The sequence below is a fragment of the Canis lupus genome, chromosome 18 (genome assembly GCF_003254725.2).
Source record: "Canis lupus dingo isolate Sandy chromosome 18, ASM325472v2, whole genome shotgun sequence".
In the NCBI taxonomy this organism is placed as follows: Eukaryota; Metazoa; Chordata; class Mammalia; order Carnivora; family Canidae; genus Canis; species Canis lupus.
In genome coordinates this window covers 33,333,764-33,351,285 of record NC_064260.1, presented here as the reverse complement: position 1 = coordinate 33,351,285, position 17,522 = coordinate 33,333,764, and the positions used below count along the sequence as shown (strand labels likewise).

The 17,522-nt window shown below is 45.4% G+C and overlaps 1 protein-coding gene across 1 annotated transcript in view; it reads left to right on the top strand.

Annotated features, from left to right (window-relative positions):
• Positions 1-2,198: 2,198 nt before the first annotated feature.
• The window catches only part of CAT (catalase), a 39,648-nt gene continuing 24,324 nt past the window's right edge, over positions 2,199-17,522 (top strand). The window contains exon 1 of the mRNA XM_025452444.3: positions 2,199-2,366. Within this exon, the coding sequence (XP_025308229.1) occupies positions 2,301-2,366 (66 nt within the window). The 5' untranslated portion in view covers positions 2,199-2,300. The remainder of the gene's footprint in view (positions 2,367-17,522) is intronic.

Here is a 17,522-nt window from a genome sequence, read left to right as displayed (position 1 = left end):
CGTTGAAATTTACCTTAGTCGATGAAAAAAATGATTAGTTTGAGTTTTTCAACATTTATTTATTCAATAGGCCATGAGCTCGGGAGATGGTCAGGGCTAGAATCCTGGCTCTATGCCTTAATAATGGTGTAATCTTGGAAAAGTTACTTATTTAACCTCTCTATGCCTCAGTTTCCTAATCTGTAAAATGAGGATAATATTAGTACCTGTACTAATATTAACTCATAGGGTTATTGGGAGGGTCAACTAAGAAACTACATGCAATAAACTTTTTATTTTTTTTTTGTACACAAAAATCTTAGAATACTCCTTGGCACAGAGTAAATACTCAATAATTCTAGGTGCACCAGATCCAACACAGAGCAAATCAAATATGGCCCTTGCCCTCATGGAGTTTACACTCTAGTGGCAGTATGGATGGAGTGGGTAGCAAAAAACATCACACAAATCACACAGCTAATAGCATCTTCACAGCTGTGTTAAGTGAAATGAAGCAAAAATACAGGGCACTGAAGATCAATTTTGGGGCTGCTTTCTCAATGAACTGCAAAAGAGAAACTTTTATGACTTTGAGTCCTGATAGCACACTTTTGTAAAATTAAGAACACCTGAAATTTTTTATTGTCATATGTCTGCCCATTATTTGTAGCTTTATTGGAAAAAGTAAAATTTAAAAGTTGAGCACTCTTATTTTGAAGATCATGCTATGTTTATATGTATTAAGTAAGGTGTTTAAAGGGAAATCCTAGCACCTCAAGGAGGAAAATCATTCGGTCCATTTGATTACGACAAACCAATCCATGACTTACTAAACATTTAATTTTCCAACATGACTCTTGAAAAACAGAGTTCCAAAAGTTTTAGAATTTTTCAAAATTCTTATTCTGAGAGAGGTAGGATGGCACAGTGGCACAGGGCCCAGGGTTTGAAATCAGAAGGCCAAGGATCTAGGCTCTGACATTTTGCTAGTTTTTAAGCTTAAGGCAAGTTCCTCCACCTCTCTTCAGCCTCAGATTCTTCATATTTAAAGTGGGGAATTCAAACAAAGGATTGCAGAAGGGGAAGTAGGTTGGGGATGGGGTAACCGAGTGACGGGCATCAAGGAGGGCACATGATGAGATGAGCACTGAGTGTTATACTATCGGCAAATTTAATTTAAATAAAATAAAAAAATAAAGTGGGGGGACAACCAACCTTCCACCACGCATTGTAAAGATTAAATGCTATTGTCTGGCAAACATCTAGCAGCATCTAGCACAAGGTAGACACTCTGAAGAGGGGAGCTGCTAACCAAAAGGGAACCTAAAAGACTGAACGTCCTTCATTATGGGTTTGAGACTCTTAAGATCATTAAGAACCTGTCAATGTTTCACTGTCTTGTTTTTATTTTTTTATTATTTGTTTTTTAAAGGTTTATTTATTTATTCGTGAGAGACCCACATAGAGAGAGAGAGAGAGAGAGGCAGAGACACAGGCAGAGGGAGAAGCAGGCTCCATGGAGGGAGCCCGACGTGGGATTTGAACCCAGGCCTCCAGGATCACGCCCTGGGCTGAAGGCGGAGCTAAACCGCTGGGCCACCCGGGCGGCCCATCCTCATTTTTTTTTTTTAAAGGCAGTTTTCCTGTGTATGTAGTCTACGATCCGATTAAACTAACATGACATTTGAGAATAAACTAACGCGTTAAAAGCTTAGCTGTTTGCATTTATTGCAACTTCCCATCAATCCCTCAGCTGCAAAGGACACTAACATTAGGGTATGTCAAAAATCCATTTTGCACCGAGGAATTCAAGCCAGGATTTCTGACTTCTTGAGAGCGGAGATCGCGTTTAGGGTGCAAAGCCCCACCCAGCAGCACCTTAGCTTTCCTTCTGCAAAACCGGCAGCCCCTCCCCCGCCCCCCCAACCCCGACCTTCGCGTCTGGGCGGGTTCCAGAAGGATGCACTGGAGGCGGGAGGGAGTCAGGGCCCGGAAGGCGGGGCCCAGACCTGAGTTCAGAAATCGCGGGGTTTGGGGGGCAGAGGGGCGGGGCTCCCCCTCCCCCGACACACCTCCTTCCCCGCAGCCCTCCCGCCTCTCCCGGGCCGGGTTCAGCCTCCCCGGGGCCGCAGCGCCTCGCCCCTCTCCTCCAATCCCATCCTGCCTGGCGCCCGGGCGGCCAATCAGGAGGCGGCCTTCCGCGGGGGGCGGGGCGAGGGGCGGGGCTGACCGGCGCAGGCCGAGGTCGCCTACTTGAGCCGCGCGGCGGAAGACGGGCTGGGCGGCGGCGGTGGGGACGCGGGGCCGGCGGGGCGGGCACCATGGCGGACAGCCGGGACCCAGCCAGCGACCAGATGAAGCTCTGGAAGGAGCAGCGCGCCGCGCAGGTAGAGCCCGAAGCTTGGCGCAGGGCGCTGGGCGTCGGCGAGTAACGGCCCGGGCATCGCCTGCGCTGCGGCGCCCCGGGGGTGGGGGTGCGGTGGGGGCGGGGAGGGCGCTGCCTCTGTGCCCGGGGAGCGGGGGAGTCTGTCCTGCAGGTCGCAGCCCGGGGAGGGCGCTGCCTCTGTGCCCGGGGCGGGGGGGGGAGTCTGTCCTGCAGGTCGCAGCCCGGGGAGGGCGCTGCCTCTGTGCCCGGGGAGGGGGGGGGGGAGTCTGTCCTGCAGGTCGCAGCCCGGGGAGGGCGCTGCCTCTGTGCCCAGGGGGCGGGGGGCGGAGGGGGGCTGTCCTGCAGATCGCGGGCCGGGTGGGAGCTGCCTCTGTGCGGGGTGGGGGGGCGCTGTCCTGCAGGTCGCAGCCGGGGGTGGGCGCTGCCTCTGTGCCCCGGGGGTGGGCGCTGCCTCTGTGCCCGGGGGGGTGGTGGGGTGCTGTCCTGCAGATCGCGGGCGGGGTAGGCGCTGCCTCTGTGCCCCGGGCGGGGGGCAGGGGGTGCTGTCCCGGCCGGAGCGCCCTCCTGCAGGTTTACTTTCGGCCGCCGCGGGCGTGGGTGGTTGGCTCCGAATTCTGCAGTTTTGCCAGCTGGGACAGAGGTCGCAGCTCGAGGGAGCAAGGAAGGCTCCTTCGGAAAGAGGCAGAGAGCTGCAGCTGCAGAAAAGGAAGTTGTGGGGGGGGGGGGGGTGCGGGGAAGTGGCAACGGGGCTCTAGCCTGGGCCTTGCTCAAGCATTAACTACAAGCTTCCATTTTTGCGGGGTGACAATGCTGTATCATCTCGGGGTCCCCCAGCACCAGTCGCGAGGACGGATCGCCGAAATAAAGAAGTTTCACATCCGTGATGCCATTTGCATTTAAACCCCCCCTGCCTGGGGGTCCCTGGGTGGCGCAGAGGTTTGGCGTCTGCCTTTGGCCCAGGGTGCCATCCTGGAGACCCGGGATCCAGTCCCACGTCGGGCTGCCTCTCTCTCTCTCTCTCTCTCTCTCTGTGACTATCATAAACAAACAAACAAACAAACAAACAAGAAAAACCCTGCCTGACATTGGAGAGCTAGGAGCCCCGGTAGGGACAGGCTACAGCGTTTATTCACACGTTGGCGCTGAGCGCCTGACCTGCTGGCCGTGCTGGTCGCTGTGCTGAGTACCAGGTGTACACCTGCCAGGAACTGCGGCGTTGAGAAGCACAAAGGCTAGGCAGGGAGACAACATGAGTAAACAGGTGATCACCCTGATCACCCTGCAGCAGGGTGAGGGCTCTAATGTAGGTTATCTGTAAGGTGTAAAGGGAGTGATGGGACTTGGCTGGAAAGCTGCCCAAAGCACATGACAGCTGAACAAGAACTTTAAAGGTGAGAAAGGAGCTCAGCTCGGTGGTGGTGGTGGTGGGTGAGGCGTTCTTGCCCTGTAATCCTGGGATGCAGAGCCTTAAAGAGCATCCTTGAGCAGGTTGGATTAGTTGAGAGTGCTTCTGATCTGAGTCTTCTTTTGTCATCTTGGCCCAGAGAGTCTTGAGGGACTTGGCCTGTTCCCATGGCAGCTGGTTAGTGGCAGAGAGAGGACGAGAGCTACGCTTTTCCTCGTCTTAATGCTCTTTCTCAAAACTGGGTTAGTATTCATGAACTGGAGTATTAATGCTAAGTGTCCGTGGGTTACTTAATAGTTCCCTGCTCTTGAGAAGGCTGTCATGCCACCACCCTATGGCCCTGGCGCATCTCTCTTCTCGTTGTGTCCTTTAATATAGGCCAGGAGGGTTAGTTCAGTTTTTCATGAATTCCTAAAGTGAACCAGAGCGACACGGAGTCTTTAATCAAGGACAGGCAACTCGTGAGTGGCAGAGTCAAGATGAGAACTTACCAGTTGGGGCCCAGGATTCTTCCCATATCCAGTAGTTGCCAAATCCTGATTCACATTGAAGTTCTCATGATACCCTGTGAACTGCAAACAATACACATACTGTAGTGAGTTTTGCATAAACCACAATTAATTCATTTTTAAATGACCACCCCTCCCCCACACTTTGTTCTGAGACTAGCTTGCCTCTTCATTTTGAGAATCAGTAACTGTTGTTAAATCATTACAGTGCTAGTGGTGATTTACCCTCCATGGTTGCCTGCTCACCAAAACACATCTATAGTTGGGGGGGACTCGTAGTGGCAATACTGTCGTCTCCTCTGCCTCTGGCAGGTCTTTGCACTGTGTACATGGTCCTGATTGGCAGTCACTTTAATGTCTTGTTGTTCTTCATTTTTACCTGCTCTCAGTAAACCTGCTCATTTCTTTGAGGTGACCACTCCCTCCCATGCCCAGTCCTCCAAAAGGAATTTTGCATATGTCTCATAGGCCTTATAATTTTCCAGTGAAATTTCAAACATTCAGAAAAGTTGAAAGAATTATGCATTCAATACTTATATATTCACTACATTTTGCTATGTATTTTTTATTACATGTTATTCTATGTCCATCACTTCGTATATCCATTAACCTCCCCTTTTCTCACAGCTACTTTTCAGTTCAGTGTTTGATTATGTGTTTAAGATAATAGGGCAGTGAAATACACAAATATGACGTGTACCATCCCATGATATTTTGACACCTGTGAATCCTATTCCCTTATCAAGATATATAGACAATTAGTGTCGCCCTGGAAAGTTCCCTCATGCTGTTTCCACCACTGTTTTGCTATCTTTTTAACCATTGACCTACGTACTTTTTTGTGTTAACACTTCTTTCATACAGCAAAAATGTTTTAAGACTTAAAAAAAGTTTTAAAGGGATGCCTGGGTGGCTCAGTGGTTAAAGCGCCTGCCTTTGGCTCGGGGCATGATCTTGGGGTCCCGGGATCGAGTTCCACATCGGGCTCCCTGCGTGGAGGCTGCTTCTCCCTCTGCCTGGGTCTCTGCCTCTCTCTCTCTCTCTCTGTGTCTCTCATCAATAAATAAATAAAAATCTTTAAAAAAAAGTTTTAAGATTCCTTCATGATGTTGTTTGTATCAGCAGTTTATTATTTTTATTGCTGCGTAACAGTCCATTGAATGAATACAGCACCATGTGTGTATCTCGTTGCCGGACATGTGGGCTATTTGCGTGATTTGGCTGTTCTGAATAAAGCTGCAATGATAAGTCTTACACAAGTATTTTCGTGCACAAATGCTTTCATTTCTCTTAGGAAATACCTAGCAGTAGAATTGCTGGGTACAAGTGAATATTTTATGAGAAACTGCTAAACCTTTTTCCTAAGTTTTGTTTGTTTGTTTGTTTTTACCATTTTACACTTCCATCAACATTATATGAGAGTTCCATTGCTCCACATTCTGTCAACCTTGCTGTTGTCATTTAATTTTAGCCATTCTTGTGGGTATGAAGTGATGGTCTCACTGATAATTTGCATTGATCTGATGACCAGTGGGAACTGAGCATCTTTTCACATGCTTATTGACATTGGTATATGTTCTTTGACATATCTGTTCAAATCTTTTGTGCTTTAAAATATTAGATTGTCTTTTTATTATTGATTTGTATGGCTCATATTTTAAATCATATGTGGGCTAAGTGCTGTAATAATTCCAAAATATGTAATAGGATAAACATATTAGAAATTTATTTCTCTCTTACATGATGGGCCAAAGTTTGGGTGAGTACTCTACTGCCCATAGTTATTGAGGGCTCCAGGCAGACAGAGGCTCCCCCTTTGACAACACTTACCTCTAAAGGTTGTCCTGGGTATCACCATCCAGCCATAGGAGGTTAAGAACGTGGAGGAGGGTGTGTGGGATGTTTAGGGACCAGGCTGGAAGTGATGTGGGTCACCTCTGCTCATCTTCCATTGACTACATTGGCTCCAATGGCCACACCTAACAGTAAGGGCAGTTGGGAAATGCAGTCTTCTCCTTTCCAGGTAGCTGACCCTACTATGCTGTCCAAACCATATGATCCATAGGAAAATCTGCTTAGCCATTTCTTGTAATGTGGGGATGGGCAAACAGATACAGTCTTCTTTAAAAAGATTGTGTCATTTTGGGCAGCCCAGGTGGCTCAGCGGTTTGGCACTGCCTTCAGTCCAGGGCGTGATCCCGGAGACCCAGAATCGAGTCCCATGTCGGGCTCCCTGCATGGAGCCTGCTTCTCCCTCTGCCTGTGTCTCTGCCTCTTTCTCTCTCTCTCTGTCTCTATGAATAAATAAATAAAATCTTAAAAAAAAAAAGATATCATTTTTACTTTCTGTTACTAAAATATTCTTTCTGTTAGAAAATTATGATAATGATGATGATGATGTGTGTGCGGGTGTATTTTGTTTTTTTAAATCTCCCTGTACTTGGCAAATGCCTCCATATAAATGGGCAACTCTGTATCAACATCCTCCCTCTTATTCTCTGGGTTTTTCTTCCCTTTTTCCTCCCTCCCTCCCTCCCTCCCTCCCTCCCTCCCTCCCTCCCTCCCTCCCTCCCTCCCTCCCTCCCTCCTCCTTCCTTCCTTCCTTCCTTCCTTCCTTCCTTCCTTCCTGTCTCTCTGTCTTTTTTTCTTAGAGCCCAATGCAGGGCCCATACTCACAATCCTGAAATCAAGACCCAAGTTGAGATCGAGAGTCGAATGCTCAACTGACTGAGCCACCAGGTGTGCCTTTATTTTTAATTTTAGTTTTTTAAAGTAGTCACCATGCCCAGAGTGGAGCCCAACACTGGGCTTGAACTCAAGACCTGAGGGTAAATTAAGAGTTGGACACTTAAACTATTGAGCCATCCAGGTGCCCCCTGGTTTTTACATCTATTGCTAGACTGTGAGAACTTTCTGGAACTACTATAGGAGGGCACCCTGTTGTCTCCTTCCTCAAGCACCAGGTGCAGAATGCCAAGCTAGGTGTATCCTTTGGAGCCAGGATGTCAACCAATGTAAAAGCAGTTTTTTGAGAATCTCTCCTGTAGTCAGAGTTTGTTGCTGGCAAGTGAATTGGGAGCTTTGTAAATTTTAATAAGCGATCATTGAATCAAATATGTTCATAGGTATGACTTAGATCTTCTGAAAAATCTTTCTCTTTCTCTCGAAATACACTGAAGGGAAGGAATTAGTTCTCCAGCTATTCCCAGTCACGTTGGATGGAACTTAAATAGGAACATTCTTGCTCATCAGTTAGAATGCTCTTCCTTTTGGATGCTTAGGCTTAGTTATTAGCCTCTGATCCCTTAAAAATTAGAGAATTTGAACACTTCAAGCTTCTTGTTTTTTTAACAGTTCCTTTATTACCTGGGAGAGAGATTGGGTCTTGGTCCATCCATTCCCGTCACTGAGTCATAAGACAGAACACATGAGGATTTATGTATCTTTTAGGGTGATTTGATAATACCTGCGTTGTTATCATACTGCCAACATTTGGGATGGAGAAGGGGTGACTGGGAGCTCCTTATGAACATGTGCCTTTTTTTTTTTTTTTCACTTGGGGACTACCTGGGTCATAGTGTGGCAATGAGAGAGACAGGAGAAGTGGAATCAAAATTTCTAAACTTTCATTTGTTTTAGCCAATATTTAGACCACTCCGTATTTTTCTCTAGATAAAAAAGATCAGCTGATTGCAAAATGTAAAAGCAGATCTTTATTTTTGTTTACTTTCTTCTTGTTTTTATTCTTTACTTTCTTCCTGAGTACTGTGATTGCTGTAGTTTCTAATAAAAAGAGCCAAGGAATCTTTCACATTTGTGGATCTACTGTCCTTCATATTTTGAGTCTTTCTTTCTCATTTCCTCTTATTCCCTACTGTTTAAAGATTTTATTTATTTATTTATTCATGAGAGACACAGAGAGAGAGGCAGAGACACAGGCAGAGGGAGAAGCAGGGTCCATGCAGGGAGCCCGATGTGGGACTCGCTCCCAGGTCTCCAGGATCAGGCCCTGAGCTAAAGGCGGTGCTAAACCGCTGAGCCACCTGGGCTGCCCCTATTCCCTACTGTTTTGAAAGATTGAAGGACTAGGCTAATTCTCAGTCCTCCCAGACTTATTTAAGATCATTTCAAGGCAGAGAAAACCTCTTGCAATAGCTATTATTTTGTGTATTTTAAAGGTTTTATTCATGATAGGATTGTTCTAAATATTTACTAACGATTGAACACCGTTCCACCGTTCGCAATGTTTTGATCATTTCTTGACAGAAGCATTGATAGCTCACCAAGAAGGGAGAAGAAAACATTAGAATTGTGCCACTTTTCCTATTAACACATACTAACGTGAAACAGCCTGGCTTGGAAAGCAAACATTTCCCATTTGGGTGAAGGAGGAGGTGTGCTCAGTTTGTGTGTGCTCAGAGATCCCACCATGTGGCCTTTAAGTCTGACATTTATCTTTTTTGTAAAAGGCAACTTTTATTTTTTCTCTGATATTAAAACCACCCACTAGTTCTCTTTCTTGGGATTTTTAATTTTCTTGTGTCATTTGCATGATTGTCATTGCATTTCCTGTCCCCCACTGTGTGAAACACACAGGACAGGCAATTCTTTGTGTGCCTGATAGATCTTATTGTTCCTTGCTCAATGGGCTGTGGTTTGTCTAAGACCATAAAGGTTGCACGTATGGTAGCAGTTAGCACACTGCTGAAGTGGTCTCTCTAGAAGCTTTCAATATACCTTGTTTCGTACCAACAGGATCCATTTGTGTTGTTTATTAAGAACAGAGTTTGGGGCAGCCTGGATGGCTCAGTGGTTTAGCGTTGCCTTCAGCCCAGGATGTGGTCCTGGAGACCGGGGATCGAGTCCCACGTCAGGCTCCCTGCATGGAGCCTGCTTCTCCCTCTGCCTGTGTTTGTGCCCCTCTCTCTCTCTCTCTGTGTGTCTCTCATGAATAAATAAATCTTTTAAAAAAAAAAAAAGAACAGAGTTTGAATATTATAGTAATGCTGCAGGGTGGCAGATGGTGACTGCACTTACCATGGTGAGCACTGAGTAATGTATAGAATTGTAGACTCAATATGTTGTATGTGCGCATTCATCATACTTTAAAAAAAAGGCTTGATTTTTTTTACTTACCCTTTTTGAAAAGATTTCACATTTTCCATGATTACGTTATGAAATATGTGTGATATTTTTTTGAGTGGCCATACCTTAGGTGGAGGGTACTGGATAACGTTCACAATGAGTAAAGTGAAATGAAAATCAGTCTTCCTTCTTGAGCTGAGAATGACCTACTGGTATTGACTTCTACAAGGCACTTGGTGGCTTGACCAGGATGGTCCACTTAGAAGACAAAGCACGTCCTGATGATGAAGTCTCCACGTATAGCCCAGGAAGCATAGTTTTTGGTCATTAAGGCAATCAGAAACATTTCCCAATGTTACCACTTCATGTATTTTAATCTTGTGAATCACCCTGGTGTGATGTGGCCTTAAGGTGGGGCACCTTCTGATGCTGAGGATGTCTTGAGGTTTAAAAAAAAAAAAAAAAAAACAAGCAAAGCCCATCAGACAGCATCTGGAATTTAGGATTAAATGGCCTATGTGGTAGTTAGGGTTTTCCCCATCTTCTAGTGATGATAAGCCCTCTCTGGGCAGGAGCCGGTATTAACCATCTGGTCAGTTGTCTAGTGTGTATTTTGTGTGTGGTGCTGAATTATGCCCTTTGTCTTGATGGAACGAGTTGCCAAAGGAAAGGATTCAGTATGGAGCGAGGTCAGAATGAGCAGAGTTCTTGAGGCAGCTCTTCCTTCCTCTCACTTCACCTCCTCTTATTTCTTTTATTAGACAGTTCTCCTTGATTCTTGATATGAGAAAACCCAGAACCTTTCTTTATATTGTGGAAAGTTTCAAGCCAGAACTGAGGTAGAGAGGGTTGTGCAATGAACCTTCCAAGTGCCTGTATCGCCAGAAGATGAGGACTTTAAGAATAGCATTGTCACATCTAGAACGGGAGCAGTGATGTCTACCTTCCTCAGCTGGCCAGTGTGTTCACTTTCCCTGATTGTCTCTGTGCAGAAATGATTTCATCTACAGACCTGAGACGACTGTCTTTGCAGAGGCCTCCGTGCAAGGGTAGCCAGCCCTTGGCTGGTGTCTGGAAGTTGCATTTCAGGAGGGCTCCTCCCACCTGAGCTGATAAGAGCAGCTGACTGTGCAAGAGCCGTGCAAACAGTGTGGTGTTTACTGAACGTGTGCTTTCCTGCTGGGAGCCAGAGGCCACCTCCACCGTCAGCTCCTTGTGTAAACCCTGCGCGCTGAGTCTCTAATGAGCTTCCCTGCTAGACCATATTTCACACGTGTTACCACAATTCGCTGGGGGATTAATCGTGTCCTGCGTGATCCCCCCTGGGAGAGGACTCTGGAGGCTTGTGCTAGTTTTCTGGACTTCACTCCACATGCCTTTCTCCTTGCTGGGGTTCTGCTTTGTATTAAAATGCTATAATATGAGTATGACTCATGACCCCCTGACTGTGACTAGGTGCTGAGTCTCCTAACTCCTCCTAGGGAATCACCTGGAGGTGGGTGGTCTTGGGGACCCTTGACACATCTGTCTGTCTCCTTTGTAATGCTTTGTTCAAGCCCAAATCTGAAAAGGTTCACACATTGCGATGGTTGGTGTGTCTTTTAAGCTCCTCTTTATCTTCTGGTGGTTATCAACACAGTTTATAGTGGTTTAGTGAAGCAATGAAGGGTCAGGGTTTATACTCAGATAGGATTCAAATTGTGGCTTGACTACTGGGCAGGTACTTCACCTTTCTCCCCCTTGGTTTCTCCATATTAAAAATGGGATAACAGTTCTTATCTTGAAGGACTGTTGAGGACTCATTTATGTAATATACATTTATAAATTAATGTAGGTCGATCACCTAGCGTATAGAATGTGTACAGGACATGCTAGCTCTGTTGTTCTAAGGAATGCGTTAGTGTTGTGGTTAAGGAGTTTGGGTTTTTGAGCTAGTTTGCTTGGGTTCAAATTCTGATTCTGACTTTTTTTGAGTGAATGACCTGGTGCAAGTTGCATAACCTCCCTGTGGCTCTTCTGTGTAACAGGGATTATACTATTACTTACTTCAGACAGTTGGATTAAATGTGATAACCCAAGTAGAGTTTAGAACAGTACCTACTTACCGAGCTGTTATTATTGTTGTTTTGAGATAAGTAAGACCTCTCATACACACTCCATTCCCAAGCTGAATCAAGAGTGAGTGGGATGAGGGAGTGCCAAGTGTTACCTTTAATACTGGTAGAGGCTTGATTGGAGGAAGCAGCTTAGGTGTTTTGGCCAAGAGAGCTTGCTGAGATTGCACCCCTGTGTTGAATTTACTCCCTTGCATCTAGGCAGTGGAGATTACCAGGCCTGCCCCTGGGAGAGCGGGATGTGCGCTGAAGGACGCGTACTGCCTGTGGCCACTGGCTTGCAAGGTGAAGAAGGGTGGGTGCCCTGTGCAGGCTTGGGTTCTTTTCCCAAACTGCCCGGTCTCCCCCTTGGAATGAGCCAGGAGGCCTGGAGCACTCTGGTTTCTCCTCTCTCCCCCAAAGAAATTTGAGGGCCATGACAGTGCTTGGTTTTCTGTACATGAATGTGCACATTGTAGGTACTTGATGAATCTTGTTGAATAAATGTAAAGTGTTAAGCAATAACTTGATAGAAAATGTCAGGTATATTCTGTATTGATCTCTGAGAATGAGAAGCTGTCATTATGACTCTTTGGGATTGAAAGTTAGGGACGGGCTGTATTACCAATCTTTGTCAATTAAAAAATGGAAGAATGATGTTTGATAAGTTCTTGGAGCTCCTGTAAGCAGAGGACACTAGTAGAAGTGGAAACTGTTGATAGAATATTTTATCAGAGAAAGCCAACCTTATTCCTCCCAGGAAAATTTCTTCGTTCGTGTCTTAACTCCAGCCAAAAAATAGAAAGAGCAAAGCCAAAATGGAATTTTACTTTGAGTCTGTCCTTTGAATCATGATGTCAGTTTTTAGCCAAGCCAAAATATTCCTTTGCCAATTTCTGCAGCAGTTTTCATAAACATTTGTCTAAAGGTGTTTGATCAGAATTTGAAGTTATAATTTAAGATATTTCCCATTTATTTTTGGGAATGGAGATACAGGAAGACGGATAGACTTGTTGCTTCCTCCTCCTACTTAGAAATAATCTTTCTTGGCCATTTTGTGTTGGTCCATAGTTTAATTTATTCACATGTTGAATCCACAAGCATTTTTTAAAAGAGATTTTATGTATTTGAGAGAGAGAGAGAGAGAGAGTACAAGGAGAGGAGCAGAGGGAGAGGGACAAGCAGACTCCGTGCTAAGCATGGAACCTGAAGCAGGGCTTGATCCCATAACCCCAAGATCATGACCTGCCTGAGCCAAAATCAAGAGTCGGATGCTTAACCGACACAGCCATGCAGGCATCCCACAGAAGCATTTTTGTGTGTACTTGTAGATAACGGCATCATGTCAGATGTCAGGGTTATAGATCTATAATGAGTATATCACCTAGAGAGGAAAACAGTGAAGCATATAGGAAATTATAAATATTTTGTTCTGTGGAGTGCAAGAAGATGCCCAGCTCGAGGGATGGCACGGGGCAGGGGCAGGAAGAGCCGTTCAGGTGGAGCATGTATGAATGTTGTGGGTAGTTGTCAGCCAGAAAGATGTAAACGAATGCCGCTTTTCCTGAGAGGGAGAGTGTGTGCTCTTAGAATTTTCCAGCAATAAAAAGCTTTTCTGTCATTAAAAAATTCTAGTTCTAAAATGATCTGAGTTTAAAAATAACAATAACATAATAATCAGCAAGTTGGAGGAAATCTCTTGGCCCATCATATTTGTTATTTATAACAAGCAAACCTGTGCCCCAATATTGAAATCTGTGTAAAATCAGCAAAATTCTCTGATCATACAGCCATCACCCATTGAATGGGAATAATCACATGTGTCTTCCTGGATTATTGGAGGCTTAAGTGAGGTGACTTATGTCAAGGTAGCCAGGAGAAAGCCTTGGATATGGCAGGTGCTTCAGAAATGGTAGTCATGAAGGGAAATTGGAAATCCTGTACAGCTTTGTCAACTGCACTGATCCTCTGTCCTTGGTTAGCTCTGGACCAGAACAGCCACCCTCCATCCTATTACTAGAGAAAGCTCAGAGCTGGCATCCTGGGATGTTGTTTCTTTGGTCTGGTGCTTGCAAGGACCAAGGGCACCGATGGCAGGGCCTGGCTCTGGTTTGGCCCACCTCCGTCCGCCGGGCCCTCTGGCCTCCCTCCTCCAGGACCTGCAGCCTGTCCCGTTTGTGCGGAACATAGAGGCTCCCCTTGCGGGGCAGGCTGTGGTCCGTGGGGGTGGGAGGAGGGGAGGGGACGATGCCAGTGGAATGAATGAATGAGTGTTGAACTGAGTGTGACCGAGGGGCCCGTGTTCTTAATGCTGCGCCCTCCGGATGGCATCACGAGGGGTCCAGGTTGGGATGGCTGAGCTTCTCTGATGTGACCAGGTGCCCTGTGGCTGCTTTTTGTGTCCTCGACCCGCAGACAAGCCCTGACTTCCTTCCGCCTCCTGCCGTGTCTCCCTAGCACCTGTACAAAGCCTGCCACCCTGTGCTCCCCTCAACCTTCTCAGATGGCTGCAGGGGGCCCTGCCACTGGTGGGCTTCGTGTTCCCCCTCCCTCTCTCCTGTCGTCCTCTGCTGACCCTCTGCCCCTCTCAGCTGGTGCAGGGGGTGGCTTCAGCTGACTGTGCTCAGCTAATCAGGCCCCCTCTTCCAAGCCTGGCTGTTTTTGTGGTGGTTTGTAGCCCTGGCTGGCTTTCGCTGCTCTGCACCTGCTAGTTCGAAAGTCTTCTAAAGGGGATGCCTGGGAGGGCTCAGTGGTTGAGCGCCTGCCTTCGGCCCAGGGCCTGATCCTGGAGTCCCGGGATCGAGTCCCACATCGGGCTCCCTGCATGGAGCCTGCTTCTGCCTCTGCCTCTACCTGTCTCTCTCTGTCTCTCATGAATAAATAAAACCTTTAAAAAAACAAACAACAACAAAAACCTCCCCAAACCCAAAAGTCTTCTAAATGCTGGAGCCTGCTGGAAGTTTGCCCTTAAACCAGCACAAAATCAAACTATACTTACAGTGGGGTGGGTCACAGAGCCCAGCACACGGCGCTGACCGTGGAACTGGACACGGGGCGCCCACTGCCTTCTTTCTGAGGCACCACCTCTCCCCCCTTCCTTTTCTCCCCGCCGTGCTGGGGACGCTGCATTCCTCACCTCCGCTTCCTTCCTTCCTCTGCATTCGTTGGCCTGCTCCATGGAACGTGGGCCTCCAGCGTCACTGACCTGCAGCCAAACACAATGGTCACAATCCCTTATTATATTTACCCACTAAATATAGCTGCTTTGGGGTGCCGGGGTGTCTCAGTTGGTTAAGCATCTGCCTTCGGCTCATGTCCTGATCCCGGGGTTCTGGGATCGAGCCCCGCATCAGGTTCCCTGCTCAATGGGGAGTCTACTTCTCCCTCTCTCTCTCTACCCCTACCCCCTGCTTGTGCTCTCTCTCCCTCTCTCTCTCTCTCTCTCGGATAAATAAATAAATAACATCTTAAACAAAATAAAAATAGCTGCTTTTGAGTTGGATTTTAAGACCACACTTTCCCAGCTTTGAGCGAACATCTATTTTCATTGAATCTGAGATGCTGTGTACCGTGAAATGTGCCAGTATTCTATACACTACTTAGGAAGACAAAAAACCTCGCCTGTCCCAACCCGGACTCATTGCTAAGATGCCACAGATAGCAAGACATACCCCAGTTTTAAAGATCTTAAAACTATTAAAAAATTGCGTATGTTTATCATTAATGCACTAACAGTAGTTAACATTAAAGAGCCTGTGCTCAGCAGCAGCCCATTCTCTGAGTTATCATTATTTCTCTGGAGAAAGAAACTGGAGAAGAGGAGTCTTCTTTAGGGACTTTCCTCATAAAAATGATTTGCATCTATCATGTTTCCTTGTTTTTAGAAGTAGTTATTTTAAGCTGATGATGTGGTACGTTAACTCCAAATGAAAATTTCAGTTTTTAAATTTTACCCGAGCAAGTGAAAACTAAGCATAATTTAAGGACTTTTTAGAAAGTAATTAGAAAGGTGATTAGAAGTGGATACTTGTGGTGATACAGTCCCTTCATTAAAAATGTTTTTTATGACGTGAAGGTGTATCACATTGCCTTCATTAAGTCAATACAAAATGTAGATAATTTGAAAAACTTCTGATATTTGATTAGATGTAGGCAAGGAATTTCTGACTTAAAAATTAATTTAGGAAAGAAAAAAAGAAATCTAAAGAAAATTTAAATGACCTGTAATTATATCCCCTAAATTCTACGATCATTTCACTGTTATTGAAGTTTTTCTGTGGGTAAAATTCTTAATGGTGGCATAATATTTCATTAATTAACCCTTCCTTTATTTTTACATATTTAAGCTACCCATCAGCTTTTGCTGCAGTAAATAATATAACATTTAACACCGCCGTAGACTGTGAGCTCCACGAGAGCAGGAATGTTGATGTTTGCTGCTGTAATGTAATCCCCAGCACCTAACACAGGGTAGGGACTCCCTAAACACTTTTGGAATGCTGTTGGGTGAATTTACTCTAAATCTTAATGTGCACATTTTTCCTGACTCTAAATCCACCTGGAGAATAGAAAAGGGAAGCTAGAGTGGTGATTTAATTTCTTATTTTGTAGTATTTTTGAAGATGTAGTTGGAATATAGCATCCCTCAAGGTAAGCACATGCATTAAATAACTGCTTTTCATTCCTTTTTGTCTTGGGTTCTGTGAGAGGGGACCCTTAACTTCAGGTTGTCCATTTTTACTTCCCTATGACATAAAGATGAGAAAAGAGGGCATTATGAGGTAAGACCGCTGCTTACACCAAGATATTATCTTCTAGATTTCCCTAAAGCCTTGCACTTTTTTTTCCCCCAGAAATTATGTTTAAAAATTTGCTTTCCACGTTCCATTCCCCCACTCTTCGTTTTATTTAATACAGCTTCATTGCATTAACTTTTTTCTTCTCAGCAAATATATGACATTCTTCTCCTCACCTTCTAATAAATACTCTCTTCTGTTTGGTTCACGTGGGTTTCTCTCATCAAATGTTGCCCTAAACAGCCCTTGAAGTTGGGGATCTTTTTATTCTAGTCTTTGTCCTCCTGTTGGACTCCCGTGTTGCTCACCCTGTTGAAGCTCTTCCTGCCATACTTGTTTTGAAGGCAGATCACATGTACATTAGTGTGTATGAGGAAGGCTGTTAAAAATTAGGACTGTTGATCTGTTAGAGCAAGGAGGAGAGGCCGGATGCTACATTTGTAAGGTAGAAAGCCAGGTTCACCTAATGGAGGACATTCTTGTGTTGGGTGGGAGGGAGGCCCCATGACGGCATAATTCCAGCATTCTCACTCCCAACTTTCCTGGAGTCCGGCCCATGAGGTGAGACCACTTCATTCTTTAGTTCTCCACCCAGCCATTTTCGTCTACCTTGCTGCGCATGTGCCTTCTCTGGGCATGGTTTTTATTCTTGACCATACCGCTCTGACCTGGTCGTGCGGAGAGGGCATGTGATATGCTTTTATTGCTTTCCTGAGTGATGTAAATGATCACTCTGACCTGTTTACCTTTCCTTCTCCCAAACTTCTTGGTATCCTGTGTCCTACTTCTCTCCTTTATGCGATGTCTTATCTATCTATCTATCTATCTATCTATCTATCTATCTATCTATCTATCTATTTATTTCCTCTAGTGCTGTGTTTATATGTTCAAAAAGGGCATGGTAAGGTGTGGACAGATTGTTTGCTCAGACTCTTTTATTCTAATTGTGGATCATTCCAAAGCTTTAAGTCAGTTGCACTTAATCCTGGCTTCACTTAGGAATCACCTGGGGAGCTCAAAAAAATCCCAATGCCCAGGCCTCACCCAGACTAATTGTATTGGAAATCTCCAGGGGGATGACCCAGCTAAGTCTATGAATTAAAAAGCTCCTCCGGTGATTCCAGTGACAGCCAACATGGAAACTCAAGGTTTTAGGTTTAAACTAAAAGGGAAGTTCTACAATTTTCTCTTTCCTTATTCTGATTCATTTTCTCCTTTTTTTAAAAATAAATTTATTTTTTATTGGTGTTCAATTTACCAACATACAGA